At 41.0% G+C, this 15,902-nt stretch overlaps 2 protein-coding genes across 2 annotated transcripts in view; one reads left to right on the forward strand and one right to left on the reverse strand.

Moving 5' to 3' along the window:
- Window positions 1–15,902, reverse strand: part of LOC149935357 (ecotropic viral integration site 5 ortholog-like) — an 89,870-nt gene that overhangs the window by 38,978 nt on the left and 34,990 nt on the right. Inside the window, exon 2 of the mRNA XM_090154740.1 lies at window positions 431–573. The gene's annotated coding sequence lies outside the window, so the exon portion shown is untranslated. The remainder of the gene's footprint in view (window positions 1–430; window positions 574–15,902) is intronic.
- On the forward strand, window positions 3,732–9,468 carry LOC149935358 (uncharacterized). Its single transcript, XM_090153295.1, has 6 exons — window positions 3,732–5,356; window positions 6,406–7,017; window positions 7,086–7,247; window positions 7,310–7,576; window positions 8,175–8,374; window positions 9,024–9,468. Exons 1-6 carry the CDS (start codon window positions 3,833–3,835, stop codon window positions 9,322–9,324), a joined length of 3,066 nt encoding a protein of 1,021 aa, XP_090009421.1. The 5' UTR covers window positions 3,732–3,832; the 3' UTR covers window positions 9,325–9,468.

Consider the following 15,902-nt stretch of genomic DNA (forward strand, 5'->3'; position numbering starts at 1 on the left):
AAAAAGTTAAATGTCCGTGACATCTTGAGAGTGACGTTCTATGACGTCATAGTTCCAAGTCCCTATTACATTTATTCCTTAGTTGGAAGGGAATTTAGTTGGCCCAAAATCCGCCTGACCTAACTCTAAAAGCGATAAATCCAATTTAGCCAACGTTAGTAAAAAATACAGAGGTTAAACCAACGCTAGAAAAACGTGTAAAGGGTACTGCGACACTTACTTGTGTAGATGTAGCTTTATTCTATAGAATCTACACCTCTACAAGTTATCCCTACACGTTGTCGAGGGGTGGGCTAACCATTTTCGCTTGTTAGGTTCTACCCGAATAATTAAATTTTAAAATATTATTAATAAACAAAAAGTGAATCAAAAATCAGTTTAAACTATTTATACGTGAAAAAAGGTTTGAAAAAAAAAAAATGAAACTTACGTTGAAAGGAGATGTACGCGATGGTGGCGCCGTTGCTGTCAGCAGCGCTGTTGCTAGAGTCGACAGATGATGAGATTTTAATCCCATACTGCAATTTACGTTCCAGATTCTTCGACTTTCTTTTTGCAATTTTCCCAGAGTTGCTAAAGAGAGAGAGATAGAAAATGGGAAAGAGTTTAAAAACTTGTACGGGTAAGTCTCGTTATCAGTACATCCTCGAAAACTGCCGATCGGTTTATCTACCGATAATTCGTAATCGAATTAATTCCCGATTGGAAACAATGAAGACCAATGTTATAAATACCCGTGTGTCGCAAACTTGTTTTTACACGAATCTATTATTTGGGTCTGGGATAATTGATTACGATACAATAGGCAATATTCAATCGAAAATAAAAGTAATAAAATAAGTGTTCGGTTTGATTAGTATTATTTATTGCTTTGTTATCGGAAGTTAGGAGCAGCACCCCACACAAGGGTAACGCAAGCCGTCCAAAGTCGTACATTTTTCATTGGCTAGACGCTTTAGCGCCTGCTGCCGTCGGAAGGGGAAAATTCGGAACTTGTCTTCCCCCCGCCCGTAAAACGTTCAGCGTAAAGGTTCGTCCAATGAAATTTGTACACAACAGTGCGTTAGTGTGTTTAAAGGTTAGCTGCGTTCTCCTTGTATTTGTTGCTCCTAGTTGGAAGTAAGAAAAATCATTAAAATGATAAAATACACCTATACACGATTTGGGGATTGATGTGACGCGGCTAGTTATACGTCACTTCGTAGCAGGGTTGTTGATTTTTTTATTTAAAAAATCGATTTAGTCGATTTAAATCGGATTTTTATTGATTTTTCATTTTATTGATTTTATAACGTTTTATGCATTTTTTTTGTACTGACAATTTGATTAATATTTTGAGTTCAACGGTAACGTAAACTAAATTTTAAATTTATCTTAACTCTATTTAATTTATAATTAAAAATTAATTTTTCATTAGTTTGCTCGGAATTGGCATTTCTAGAGAGCCTACTTTTGTAAATTTTTCATAATGACAATGAAGGTGATTTAAATCAAAATAAATAATTGATATTTAAATCAGACAACTCTGCTTCGTAGCTTTTGATCATGGTCGCCATTTTAGATGAGTTTTTTCCCTGTATGGGAAAAACACGGGTGACGTTGCGTGCAGTCGCACTAATATTTCCTACTCTTTATAATCAGTTCTAGTACATTATAAATATCTAACGAAGGAAGTATTTTGCTAATGGTATTCAACTATTCATGCACTTGATTTTTCGGAATTACGATTTGAGAAAATAGTTATGATAGGGACTTTCTGAAGTAAATATACCTAGACAGTGTACTTTGCACATTTAACGTTAGGCATAGTAATACACAAGGCAACTATATCACCCATAAAGCCTGCGAAATACATGTTTCATTTCATAGATACTTCTTTCGTAAGAAATGTTATATACTTCTGATATACCGTGGTGACAAATTTTGGATTTCTTTCAATCCAAATGAAAACAAAAAAAATATTTTTAAACATGCCAAATAATAGAAATGACGAAATGAATTTGTGGATAGATATTAAACAATAGATGTTTCTGAATTATGATTTTGATTTCTTTAATTTATTATTCAAATATTAAAATTTCAAATAATTTAGAAAATAAAATTAGCGAAAAGCATTTTAATATTTTTTTACATTTTAATGATTATTTATAACAGCCGACACTGAGTACGAAATAGTGTTGCAAGTCAGAAAATGACCGAGGCCCTTTTTTCCGGAAAATTTTCCGTACTTTAATATCCGAAAAAAAATTAAAAAAGTTTTCATTCGATTGTTTGCAAATTTAAATTAAACGGAATTTTCGCCTCATTTTTTCGAATAATAAAGTAAAACTAAACCTCTAGACTAGTTTAAACTGATTAACAATGTAACATGATTAATGTTTTGTAGTATGTTTACTGTTATTAGACATTTTATATCAATAAAATGTGAAAAAAATTAAAAACCCTTTAAAAGTAATTAATGTTTCAATTTTTAATTTTTCCGATTTGCGGAAAATTTTCTTGAACTTTTCCGCATTTTATTTTTCCGGAAAATTAACAACACTAGTACGAAATAATAACCATTATAGAGGTCTGTATCGATTTGACAAACATCAATAGGTGTTTTTACAAAAGATCGGTGGTCACGTGTTTTCAGTAAGTTTGTGTCACTACGGTCAAATGAAATCTCGAAGTTGGCCGATAATTTAGTGTCGTCCGCTATTTAAGACAAGGCTTACCTGTCGTTTAGTTTAACAGTAAAGTGAAAGTTCTAACTGCTATAGAACATTATTTATTTTTGCTGAGAATTTTATATCTTTCAAGGTTAGTAAATAAAAAATAACTAAAACCAGACTACCTTATAATATACATAACACATAAAAAGATATTTTTAATATAACCCTAGCCTTATCTATTTATCTATTTGTAACGCTGTTAATATTTAAAACTAAAATTGTCTATACGCGGGCCTTAGTATCAGCAGCCGGATCTTAGCAGACGATGCCTTGCTCAAACATACTGAATTCCCATGAGCCTCTATAGCAAAAATCTTTTGTAGAACCACCTATTCGATATTTAAATATAAATCGTATAAAATATTTAAATATATATTAAAATCGAAATTTCGACATTTATAGACGTCCGAATTCGCCAGATTTTATACGACTGTAATATAAAATGAACGCGTTTTAAGCATCCAGACAGTTGAGCAGACGAAACTTTGGAATAATGACGTAAGCCCCGTTTAATATTTAACGTGTAAAATATGAAGCGAAAGGGAATCGCTTATTTCGCTTCGTTTAGCCATAAATTTCAATAGAACTTCGCTTAGCGTCCAAAAGGCGGCCAGCTCGTCGCGATATCCAAATTATCGAAGCCGTATGTCATCATATCGCGCCGGGGTTCATAAATTACCGGTAAATATAATACCGAAGGCGTACGTGGACTTTTAATATCGTTTAAAAAGCCCGCGCTTAAGCGAATCCGTCCGTACAAACTTATTACTCCAGACAGCGCGAGACGGGGGAGACGCAAAAGCCACTGAATATAACAAGGCGGCGCGTCGACCGGCCTACGAGGATTCCCCGCCGTTAGTTACGAGACCGAAGCAGAAATAGAGGGGGGGGGGCATAAGGGGTCGATAAGGGAGGGGGGGCTGAGAGAATCGTGAAGAGACATGCGCGTGGCGAGAGGAAGAAACGGGGAAGAAGGGGAAAGCGCGGCGGCAGTATTCTCGTTTCTAGCTAAACGGAGGATTTCCAACGCCATTGCGTCGACAAAAATACAACGCATAAAAGTTGGTTTTTCGTCGCGTTTTAAGTTTAAAATTGTCGCGATTTCAATAGCGATTAAAATGAAAGTTAGAAGCGAAACTAGTCAAAGTTCGGAGTTCGTAATTCAAGGTAGCGTCTATTCCTTGAATATTATAAAGGGCGACACGGCGGTCGCCAACGAGGACGCCGAAACGAGCGGGGACGACGAAGAGCGGGCCGCGTCGCCCTCTGGTGGCGAGGAGGATCGCGACGAAGACTACCGACTGGCATCCCAAACAAGTAGTCCCGACAAAAGAGCCCGGACGAGAACATCCGACGGCCTGAGTAAACGGAAGCCTTCCACCGTCAAATACACTTATTCGGAATTGTATTTCGATCTGACTTACGACTCGGTCAATCAGAGGGCGGAGGAAGCGGATTCCCCCGAGTACTTCCGCTTCTTCGCCACCACCAAATGCAAGCGACTCTTGTATCTCAAAGGATACGTCTACAACCTCAATCGAGTCCTCGATAAAGTGAGTTACTGGAGGTGTCAACAAAAGAGCTGTTGCGGCTGCTCCGTCTTGAAACCCAAAGACGGCCAACCGGGAGTTAATTGGCATGAAGTGGAAGCGGACAAGCTGATCCCGTCGCCCAATTTAAACCAGAACGCCCACGGACACCCGCCTTATCGTAGTTTCGACGCCATGGTCGCCTTCTTCGACGACCGATGCGCCAAGATTAAGAAGAACATCCGCGTGGGAGGTCAGAGGTTGGGCCGATATCTGCGCGAGGGAGAAGTGGCCGTTAAACGCCAAGAAAGGTCCGCCAAGAAGATCCGCCTGATGCAAGAAGTCTTGCGCAACAACATCAAGTGGAAAAAGAGGCTGACGAACAGCGCCAACGAAGCCGATTGCGAGGGTCATTCTTTCGAAATGGTGCCCGGACACGCTTTCCAGTTACCAGAAACTTCCGGTTACGAACCCCAAGGGTCCGGCTTGCAACTCGTCTCAGCCGGAGAACCCGCCATCGGAGAGAGCGCGGACTTAACTATCGTTCCCGAAGACACCTCCGCCTTGGCCAACAGCGACGCGACCTCTAGCGGGGTCGAACGGCCGACGACTAGCTGGGACACGAGTTACCCAGAAAAGTACTACGATCTGAACTTCGACGAAACCGTACCGATGGACCAAGACTTGTCGCCCAGGCCGGAGAACTTCCGTTTTTTCTCCACCACCAAATGCAAGAAGCTGCTGTACCTGAACGGATTCGCCTATTGCCTTAACAGGGTGCGGGTGGTCAATTCGTACTGGAGGTGCCAGATCCGGGGCTGCTGCGGGTGCGCGGTGCTGAAGAAGGAAGCCGGAAACCCTCTCGAATTCAAGGACATGAAGACCACCGAGACGCTGTCCGTTTGCAAGAACTTTCACCAGAAGCTGCACCGCCACCCGCCCTTCCTCAGCTTCGACGCCATGGTTCAGTTCTTCGACGACCGTTGGGAGAAAATCAAGAAGAACATCAAAATTGGCGGACAGCGCTTCGGGCGTTTCATCCGCGAAGGACAGCCTCCGCCGCAAAGACCCAAATCCAAGAACAAACCTTTCCATCATTTTGGATTCGAAGTGGTAAGACGCTCATTCTACCAGAAATTTATAATATCCATCTAGGCCATTAAAATAAAACGGGTACATCTTCGCGGGCTAGGCCACTGATATATTTCAATGAATTTATGAAAATGTAGGATCTCTATAAATGTCAATTCAAACCAAACTCAATTAACTTTAATTTTTAATAAAAATTTAAGGACGATTACATTCAAATTCTTAATAAATAAATAAAATAAATCCGATTTAAATCAAATAAAAAAATATTAAAAAAAATCAACAACCATGCTTCAGGGTTCCTGGAAAGGTCAATAAATTTGTATGGGTATAAAAATTAGGAAAAAGTCAGGGAATTTAATTTCGGTTGAAATTTACTAAAATATAGGTTAAAAAATACAAAATCTTGGCGCTAAATAAGTCAGGGAAAATCTCCGGAGATGGTCAGGGAAAACCTGGAAAAGTCATGGAACCCTGATTGTCGTTAGGGATATTTAGTAGACATTCAAAAGCTAGAAAATGGGTAGGCATGCCATTAATTCGGGTGACCAGCTTTGACGGAGGTTGGTGATAAGCTCTTCATGCCACGCGAGTAAACAGCTCTCCACACTCACTTTAGAGTAGTGTCAGTAGCAACGTCACCCATGCTTTTTCCTACACATGTAGGGGAAAAAACGCGCCGAAAATGGCGGCTATGGCCAAAGCTACGAGGTGATACTACTCTATTACCGTTAACATCAATAAGTTAACATTCTAGCATAAGTATATAATATTGTTACATAAGTGTGATACTTCCTATTCTTCACATGCATAAGTTTTACTGAGAGCTATTCACAAGACAGACTGCATTACAAGCTTCGTCGCGGTGTTGCGTCCGCTTGCTAACGCGTCACACGTAGCTTTTGAGAGCGCCTCGCTAGGGTGAGATTTTCTTCTTGGGATGACGTCATTCCGTTACTAGCTCTCACTACAATATTCCCCAAAGTGTCTTATTATAGACTTATGGTGCTAGCAATTAGCGTAAGAGTCGTATGATAAACAACCGGTTCAACTTATAAATTAATTTTTCCCAGTCGAACGAGACGAGTGCGGAAGATCCGGAAAGGCTGGCCAACATTGTCTGCCAACTGTACACCAACAACAAGAACGGAAAGATCCTGTTCGTGGAGGGATCTTTGTATCTTCTGTGCAAAAGCAACGCGGATCGGGCCTACTGGCGTTGCCGCAACCGCCCTTGTCGCGCCACGATCGGGACCAGAGTGGAAGGAGACGCCTACCGGGTGATCGCCAAAGGGGGCTACCACATCCACCCGCTGTCCGACACCTACGAAGAGGCGCTCAAGGAACGAGTAAGAGTCACCAAGATGGTGCGAGAGCGAAAGGAAATGGGTCTGTCGCCGGCCATGATCGCCCTGGAAGAGGAGCGAATGGGTGAGGATGGAGAGGCCGAAGCCGCCAACTACTTCGAGCAAAGCCTGGACCCCGGGATGGACAACGGGGACTCTGACTATTCCATGGCCGACGTCTACGACGACAGCGAGGGACATATGAAGGAGGAGGTGATCGTCTTGGAGCACTGTCTGACCGACTCGGGCGAGAAATTCCTCCGCGAAATCGTCATGGCAGACGACGGCACTAAGATCTTGGTATTTGTCACGGGAAAGAACATCGAATACCTGTCGGCGGTAAGCGACAAATTCGGGATTCCTTTATCGCGACATGTCTCTAAGTGAGTTTCGCGTTTTCATTACAGGCGTCCACGTGGGTGATGGACAGCGTGCGCGGAGTGAAGATGCCAAACTTGTTCACCCATTTATTCATCATCCGAGCGAGGGTTCGATACGGAGAAGCCCTTCCTTTGACCTACGCCCTGATGACCAGCGGCACTCAGGACGCTTTCCGCGCCCTTTTCATCGTCAGTAGCGATCCACCCTTTCGATATAGAGTCGCCGTCTTCAATATATATTATCTTAACAGGACTTGAAAGTAATGGCCAGTCACCGCAAAGTGACCCTAAACCCGGTCCGCATTTTAACGGAAATGGAGGAGAACGTCTTAAAGGGTTGTCGGGAGGTCTTCCACGACACGCGAGTCACGGCGTCCCATTACCACCTCAGCAAAACCATTTGGGACAGGGCCAACTTCATGGAAATGAACCACGGTTACGTCGACGCCGAATCCGTCAAAATGACTTCCAAGAAACTGGTAGCGCTGGCCTTCTTACCGGCCAATCAAATCGAACAGGTAATAGAAACCTCAAAAACCCAACCCAAGCGAATATCGGCCTAATGAAAACGGATCGGAATAAAAAGCTTTTAGTCCGACACGAGAGCGAGCGTCCCCGAACTCATTTGTAAAGCGATCCCCCTTCGAAGCCCTCTCGACACCGCCTCTCACCTTCAATTTGCGACCAGATTGAGCTTATCTTATTTGGAAAGGGCCTAGTATCAAAAGCGAGGAAACTCCGAAATGATAGAGAGATCTCTGCAGAGAGCAGGGACGCTGTCGTCGTAGTATCTCTATAGAAAGACCGTCGATCGATGACGAGGGACATTCCGTCGCTGCTATAGGCGAGTCCAAGATCCCGCTGCCCGTCCGAGGCCGAAAAGAATCCCCGTTCGCGGACCTTACCCCATCGTCGCCCTTAAACGAAACATCGCGTGAACCTTCGTCCCCTCGCTAAATTTATCAGGGCGACGGCGGACGGGAACGAGAGACGACCAATCAAAAGGGGCGATTAGGTTTTCGCCGCTTTTAACCCGGTTAGCCCCGTCGATCTGCCCTTTCAATAGAATTCGGCCCCGACTAATAAGATGGTTTATATTCTAATCATAACACGCAGGCTTGGAAGGAATTGCGGGCGAGCTTTCACGAGACGGAAGAGCCCCTGATCAATTGGTTCGAGGAAGTCTTCGTCCTGGGGCCCGTCCTCAAGGTCGCCGGAGAGTCGAGCTTCCATTCGGCGCCCATGTTCCCGCCTTCTTTCTGGTCCCAAGAGCCGCTGCTGCCCGCCAACAATTGCCAACAGCCGTTTCTCAACCTGTTAAGTATTTTTCCAAATACCTCGAATCTAATAGATAAATCAGGGTGACCACAGAATATTTTATATTATAGGAAATTTATCAGTGAAATATAGGGAGGAAAAAAGGAAGAATTAAGATAAAATTAATTATACAATAAAAGAAAACGGTTGTAAAAATCGTTTAAAGGGGTATAACATTGAAAATGAAGTTCATAACCGATAGAAATAGTCGAAAACTATCGGCGAACAGTGTTGGAAATAAGCATCTTTAAAAACTCGGACGATTTAAAGACTTCTAAGGGTAAAATATCAACTATTTTAATTTCTTCAGACATTTAAGGAAATTATAGGAGAAAAATGAAGGACGTTAAATTATAGGAAAAAATAGGAAATATAGGAACTGTGGTCACCCTGGATAAATATAACGCGGGATTAAATTGGATTTCGGGGGCTCCTCTTAACTGGCCTTGAATGATTAGATTAGTTAAGAATATCGCGTCCGAGATTTTAAAGGTGAATAGAAATGGGTCAAACTCGATAGCGAAAAACCTGTCAAAGATCTTAATCGCGAAACAGTCGTTTCTTAAGCCTAAATGAATTTCGAAGGGCGTAATGGTGACGTATATTTGTCTTCCATCCCTTCCTCGGTCCGAACCCTCTCGACACCAGCCAAACGCACGTCTTCAAAGAGTGGCACTGGAGATGGTCGAACCTGATGGCGGGTTTGGAAAGCGAGGGTGGCGTCAACCCGCTGATCGACATCCTCAAGAGGGAGCAGAACGAGACGGAGCGGACGATCGGGAAGCGCTTCGAGTGCCAAGACCGGCATCTACTGGGAGAGGCCTTGAGCGACGTGCTGGCCAATCGAGCGTCGAGGAAGAGCCTCGATCTAGTGCGCGAAATCTCCCATCTCATGGACTTCGACGACCCTCTGCCCAGCGCCTCCTTCAGCCTCGAGGAACTCTCTTAAAACCACTCCACCCTCGAACTAAAGCCTCTCGAGAAAGAAGACCCTCTACAACCTCTCAAATGACAAAAACTTTTAAATACCCCTCGCTTCCGTGTACGGTATTTAGAACTTTGTTTCATAAAAATCGAAAGTTTCACTCACCGGGTAGTCTTGTCATTACTTAAAACTAACTCTTACTCCGCCTTCAATTAGGTTCCGGGTAACCCGGTAACAAAAACTATTAAAAAAAATAAACGTCTAGTTTTGAAAAGACAACGGTAAACCCTATACCGTTAAGTAAACGCTCTTAAAAACGCCAAACAAAGCGTACAAAATTCTCCTATTTGGGGCACTTACGGGATGTAAACAGCGGCCGCCAAAGCAACGAGGGTAGAGATAAACAAACACCCAAGCCCACTACCTTTCCGTAGTTACCTTTACTCGCGTCCTTTCCATCTCTAGATGGCGTCACGCGAATAAAAGCCTAAAGGAAAACTCTTTCAACGAAGTTTCTGATAATGGATTTGTCCCATTTTCTCGGTGACTGAATAGACAGTGTGTCCGAGAAGGATGAGGCTGCCTGGGAATCTTCTTCCCTTGACAGTGAAGGAAGAAAATTTCACATTCTCTCTCGTTTTTCTTCCAAGAAACACCCACGCGCCCAACTTACCTAGCACGGTGACCTCGATTTTAAAATACTTCGCCAGTTTGCATTTACTCGATCATCGAATAAAAAAATCTAAAATAAACCAGCCGAGTTTTTTTTTTCTCGCTCCATTTTGATTTACGACTTCGTAACTAGATGGGGGTTTCTACGTCGCCAAATAATTCGGCCCATTATTCCGCGGGTTATTATTTTATCCATCTTTTGTGGGAAGGAAACGCGCTTTGCAAACTCGTAATTCACGAGACAGTTGGACTTGACAAGAAACGCCGAAGAATTTGGAGAATGTTGAAGACTTATTTTCTGGGGCTGATAGAGGAGGTCCAATTCGCTTATTTCCCCTCGTTGTTGATTTATAGGTGGTCCATCCGGTGATAGACTAATGGGTCGCGGTACCAAAACCAAGCCGGGTCCGTCGGGCCAATTAAGCGAATGGGTTGGGGCACTCGTTTTAAATAGACTGAACGCCTCTAGACAGACTCGCTTATTGATTATCTCTAACGCCTAAGCTGCATGAACAAACAATGTATTTGGCGGACGGCCTCGCTATATTATATTCGGATAGGTTACGTTTATCGTGGATATTTCTATATTTTGCGGGAAAACAATATGACTGTTGAAATACTGACAGTTCCAAATAGAGGATAAATTTACAATTATTACGAAAAGAGGATCAATTTGAATTTGTAGAACAATTCAAGCGAACTTTTGAGTTTTTGACTGCTATTTAAAGACATAGGTTAAGAAAGCCTTTTCAGAACTTCATATCTATTATCGCAAGTAAAATATTTGGGTAAATTCTTCACTCCATTGTTCGAAGTGACCCCAACCCAACCATAACTAAATTACGTCACCCGCGAACTTTAGTGTAGTATCGTTCTGTAACTATGGGCTATGGCTGCCATTTTGAGGTAAAAGCATGGGTGACGTCAGCATACGTCACGCCGATATTACTATATATTATTATGTTTGTAATATCGAACATTCACTCGTTTACCATACGAGTCCGAGGCTTAGCGTAATTCAATGCAGTTTCATTTACTCCTTAAAAATAATCATACATTATATAGTAATATCACTTCGTAGCTTTGGCCATGGCTGCCATTTTAGGCGCGTTTTTTTCTCTATGGAAAAAAAGCATGGGTGACGTTGCCTGACGTCACACTGATATTACTCTATTGAACAGAAAATCGTCGCCTCTAGAGGCCGGGCCCCCACTCAAATCTTCAATTTTTTTATAGCAAAAATAGGATTTTATAGGACTATTTTTTCAAAATTATAGGATTTCATAGGACTATATACGCAATTTCATTTACTAACTTTATGCATTTGAAAACAAAATCTATAATTAGTGAAATAAATCTTTGATTTTCACTTAAAAAATAGAAACTATTTAACCATTTTATCCCAAAATATACTAGTAGCTAATCATGTTAGGGGCTGTTCACAAATTACGTAACGTGGTAGGGGGGGAGGGAGGGTTTTGGCAAGCGTTACGAATTGTTACGTGGGGGGGGGGGGGGTTCACTAAAATGTTACGTAACACATCTTATTTTTAATATCGTAGAATAAAATTTTCATCACTTTCAGAAACAGTCGCAATTATTAAAAACATAAGCATTTTCATTGGTTTACATAAAAATACAGTTGTAATTTCAAATGGAAATTACAAACAATAAAATTTAGTACCTGATCTTATTGTACTTTATTACCAGCATATTAGTTGTTACGTACTATAATAATTTAAGGGGGGGGGGTTCGATATTTGTTACGTAATTTGTTACTCTTTGTTACGAGGGGGGGGGGGAGTCCAAAAAGTGGTTTTTCCGCGTTACGTAATTTGTTAACAGCCCCTTAACAATAAAAAAAGTATAGACTAGAATGACTTTGTATAGAAATTTATCCTATAGCTAAATCTAGCAATTTAACTGATTTGATTTTGCTAAAAATATAGGATGTTATAAGACATTTTCGAAAATATAGGATTTTATAGGACTCCTGGGAACTCTGTAAGAAGCAATATTTTCAAATTTAATATTTTGAGTAGTTTATCAATAAGAAATATCTCCGTATTGGCAAACCCATAAGCCTACACAGACTACTAAATTTACCGAGTTAGTAATCCATATATTAATATGTAGCGGCGACGAATAGTGATAGTAAGAAAGGAAATGAACAGAGTTACCAGGGTCGAACTTACAGCTATTATGTTACTTACGCTGTTATAAACGCCTAGAAGTAACTAAGAACTACTAAATTTTTAAATGCTGACCCCATTTTCCAATAATTGCTGAGTCTCCAAATTATAATTTATTATTTTTTATAATTATATTGAATTATAGTATTTCAGTCAGTGAATGCAAAGTAAAACATTACCTTAGCATTTTTTAATGTAAATCTGAGCGGGGAAAAATATCCCACTTTTAGATTGCCCAGATGGCGCTACAGACAAATTGTTAGGGCGTTTCCATTCTGAGAAGTATAAGATCATGGCAGCGGCGGACAAGGTTACGGTACATAGTTCTTAGGTATTTCTACGTTTTCTTAGTGGTAGTAAGAAACAAACGCATAAACCCGTGTCGTACTTATAGCGCCGAATTGATTTTGGTCGGCGGCGGCGTTTGGCCAATTTTTCAAAAAACCTCGGCGGCGTTGATTTTATTTGGCGGCAGCGCTGCGAAGGGGCAAAAATCTCTCCCTCTTTTGAAAATTTAGAAAAAAAAAAGATCGAAAATGTTTTTGAAAAAAAAAAAAAAAGGTACGTAGAAAAAAACAATTTTGGCGGCGGGACCAAAATTTATCGGCGGCGGCATGCCGAAAATTAATTGACTCGCAGGCGGCGTTATGGAGCAAGATAAAATATCGGCGACGGCGGCGTTGAATCGGGGGCGCTAGACTACCATAAGTAACATAATAACAATAAGTATGACAATTAACGAGATTCACAACCAAACTGATTTTCATAGTTATTGCGTAATCAAGATGTTTTCTCAGCACAGAACCCTCTAGTGTCTAAAATACGCGAGACTTCCGCTAAGCCGAAATATCTGGTTATCGATAGATAGGCGGAATATTAGGCTAATATTAAAAAAATTGAAAAAAGTTTTTCTCGGCGCCACGAGCTCATGTTTTTTTTATCACGCGTGATTCGCACGCGGGCTTCAAAACAAAGCCAAAGCCCCTCGCGACTCCAGAACGTGCTCTCCGATATTAGGCTTAAATTTTTTATCAAAAAGTAGTCATCCAAAACGGTAAGTCGCGAGTCCCAGTCACAGCTTGAAGAGAGTATCAGTGCCGAAAAAAGGTTCGGTTAGACAGGCCCGAAAAAATGTTGCCCCCTCAAATGAATATTCTCTGCCCCTTCATCTTTATTAGTTTTTTCAAACTTCTATTCGTTGAAATACAGGTTGTAGAATGGTCTGTTTCAGAAAGCAAGGTTTTTTGTTGAACACCAAAAACATGGCGCCACTTATGTTAATTTTCGAAATTAGGCACCGAAAAAAATGTGCGCCCTCGCAAAAAGCTACTGCCCCCTAAACGAAATTTTTCTGGCTACTGGCCTGCGGTTAGAAAATTAGCATTAAAGCAATAGGAAGTGTCATACTTATTGTTATTACGTTACTTATGGCTCTACTTATAGTTATTACGTTAATTACGCTATGTAAAATTTGTAAGAAATACCTCGACTCTGAATAATCTGACTTTTTCATACGTATTTCTACGCGGAAATGAATCAATCGAAGTGCCATACCTGCATCTTAACCAACCCGATTGAATCTACGATCACGTATAGCTGTACCAACCGCCAACCCAATTACTCCAAGGGCATTAAAAGTCGGCTTCGTCAGCCACGATATCGGAGCTGATCGAATACGAGACCAAAAAAATAATGGCTTTCCGGGGAATGTCCAAATGATACGGCCGACTTCCCAACTAGACCAAGAACAGATCGTAATGGTATGGGTGGCCGCGCAATTTCATATATCACGCTTGAGTTCCGGATACTACACAACCACCACCTACCGCTACTACTAATACTACTAGGCCAGTATCCGCATCTCTTATTCTATTCCAAGATACAAACTCGAACAAAAAGAAAGAGGGGAAAAAACTTCGGATAAAATATTCAACACGTTATTTTTTTTTATCTATTTCTTTCTCGAAAGCGCCCGAAGAAACTGCCGTTGAAAACTGGGGGCTAAAAATATATATGCAAAATTTATTTGAAATTCCGAACGAATAAGAAAATTTCGAAGGCGTAAAAGAGAGAAAAAAAAAAGAAATCATGTACCCCGGAACAGTAACCAGATTTTTCGGGCAGCGAGCGACAAATTCGATCAAAACTCTCTCCGAGAAAACCCCCAGGAAACAACGGACTCTGATTGAGAATGGTGATGCCGACTCGAGATACGAAACCCGCTGGTGTTGGTGCTGGTACTCGAGATACGCGCGCGTGCGTGCATGGTGTAAGAGGAGGGAGGGAGCGTAGAGGGGTGTTGAAAACGGGTAAAAGTGCAAGGACCTGAATGTCTTATTTGGCGTCTTTAGAAATATAATCTGACTTTTCCCAAGATTGAGTTTCTTTCGAAAATGTAAAAGGATCAGTGAATGTCAGAGAGAGAAAGGGGCGGGGGGGGTAGTAAATATTGCTCCGAGTGTAGTTTCATTTTCCAGATGCCCACGCAAATTTCCGGCCAACTCAAAATAGATGATACGTCCCTTCGTAACGTTCTAAATGCGGACGCATACGCACCCCTTTTCCCCGACATATCCTGATAGTGGAACTTCGCGAAATTGCTTTATACCTAAAAGACGTCTTCGTAAAAGATATTCAACTTTTAAGAGAGTTCATTTCATTTTAATAACTTATTCGGGGTTGCGTAGTGATACGTACCTGCTACTTGTCGTAAATGGTTTTGTTTCCGTAGAAACGGCTTCCGTAGAAGCGGTTGAAAATAAATTACGAATACTTTATTGGTTTACGCCGGAAGCGTGATACCACCACATACGAGTTGAAATTCAATTAAGGGGTACTATTCCAAGCGCAAGGATACTTAACTCCTTGTACCCAGAACAGTTACCGTTTCGTTAAAGGTCACTTAACCATCCCGTAAGGGTCATTGAAAGTTATACAATTAAATAAGTTTAACGCTGTTCAATGCGAGGAGGGTAGATAAAATCAATGGAAATCGCCGAAAATTATACAATACAAAATTGTGGGAATAGGCGAAACTATAAAGTCCAGGGGAGGGCTGAAAAGATGGTAGTCACGTGACTTTGTGAAGAACTACAGCGAATTATTACTCTTTCTTTTGATAATGGCGGTTTAAATTTTGATCGATTCATCTAAATTATCTAACTATTATTAATTAAAACATCTTGTAATATAAAGGTGTGCGTTAATTAGCTGTCTGCAGGAATAATTGTTTTCTTTACCGTCGCATGGCCAACTATGCACACGATTTACCGAATCGAAGTTGTGATAGTTAAGACCAAATTTACATTATAGTTTCGCCTATTACAAATAAATTACAAAATTTGTTAGAATTAACTGTAAAATCGTCAAGACTCACTCGAAATCACGAAATAATTGTTCGAATTAACTGGAAATAACAGAATGATCGTGAAAATCAGACCATTTTTCGAAAAATCAATAATCAATAATAGCAGAAATACATGATTCATGTATTTCTGATAATAGAGTTTCAATAACCGCAGTGCCATCTATTGGTTTAAAAAATAACTATTAGGATGATACTAGTCACAACAAAGGGAAGGCTAAGATATGACGTCAAAGTATCATCATGGTCTGCTTTCGCCTAACTGCGCGTGTCACAATATTGAAACTTGCTTATAGTACAAACTTGTTACGAGTGCCTACCCCCTCGGTTCAAGGCACCGCTACCTGTGATCAGCAGTAGGTGGTTTCTTCTCG

Source organism: Leiobunum rupestre, chromosome 7 (assembly GCF_980474605.1).
Source record: "Leiobunum rupestre chromosome 7, qqLeiRupe1.1.hap1, whole genome shotgun sequence".
Lineage (NCBI taxonomy): Eukaryota > Metazoa > Arthropoda > Arachnida > Opiliones > Sclerosomatidae > Leiobunum > Leiobunum rupestre.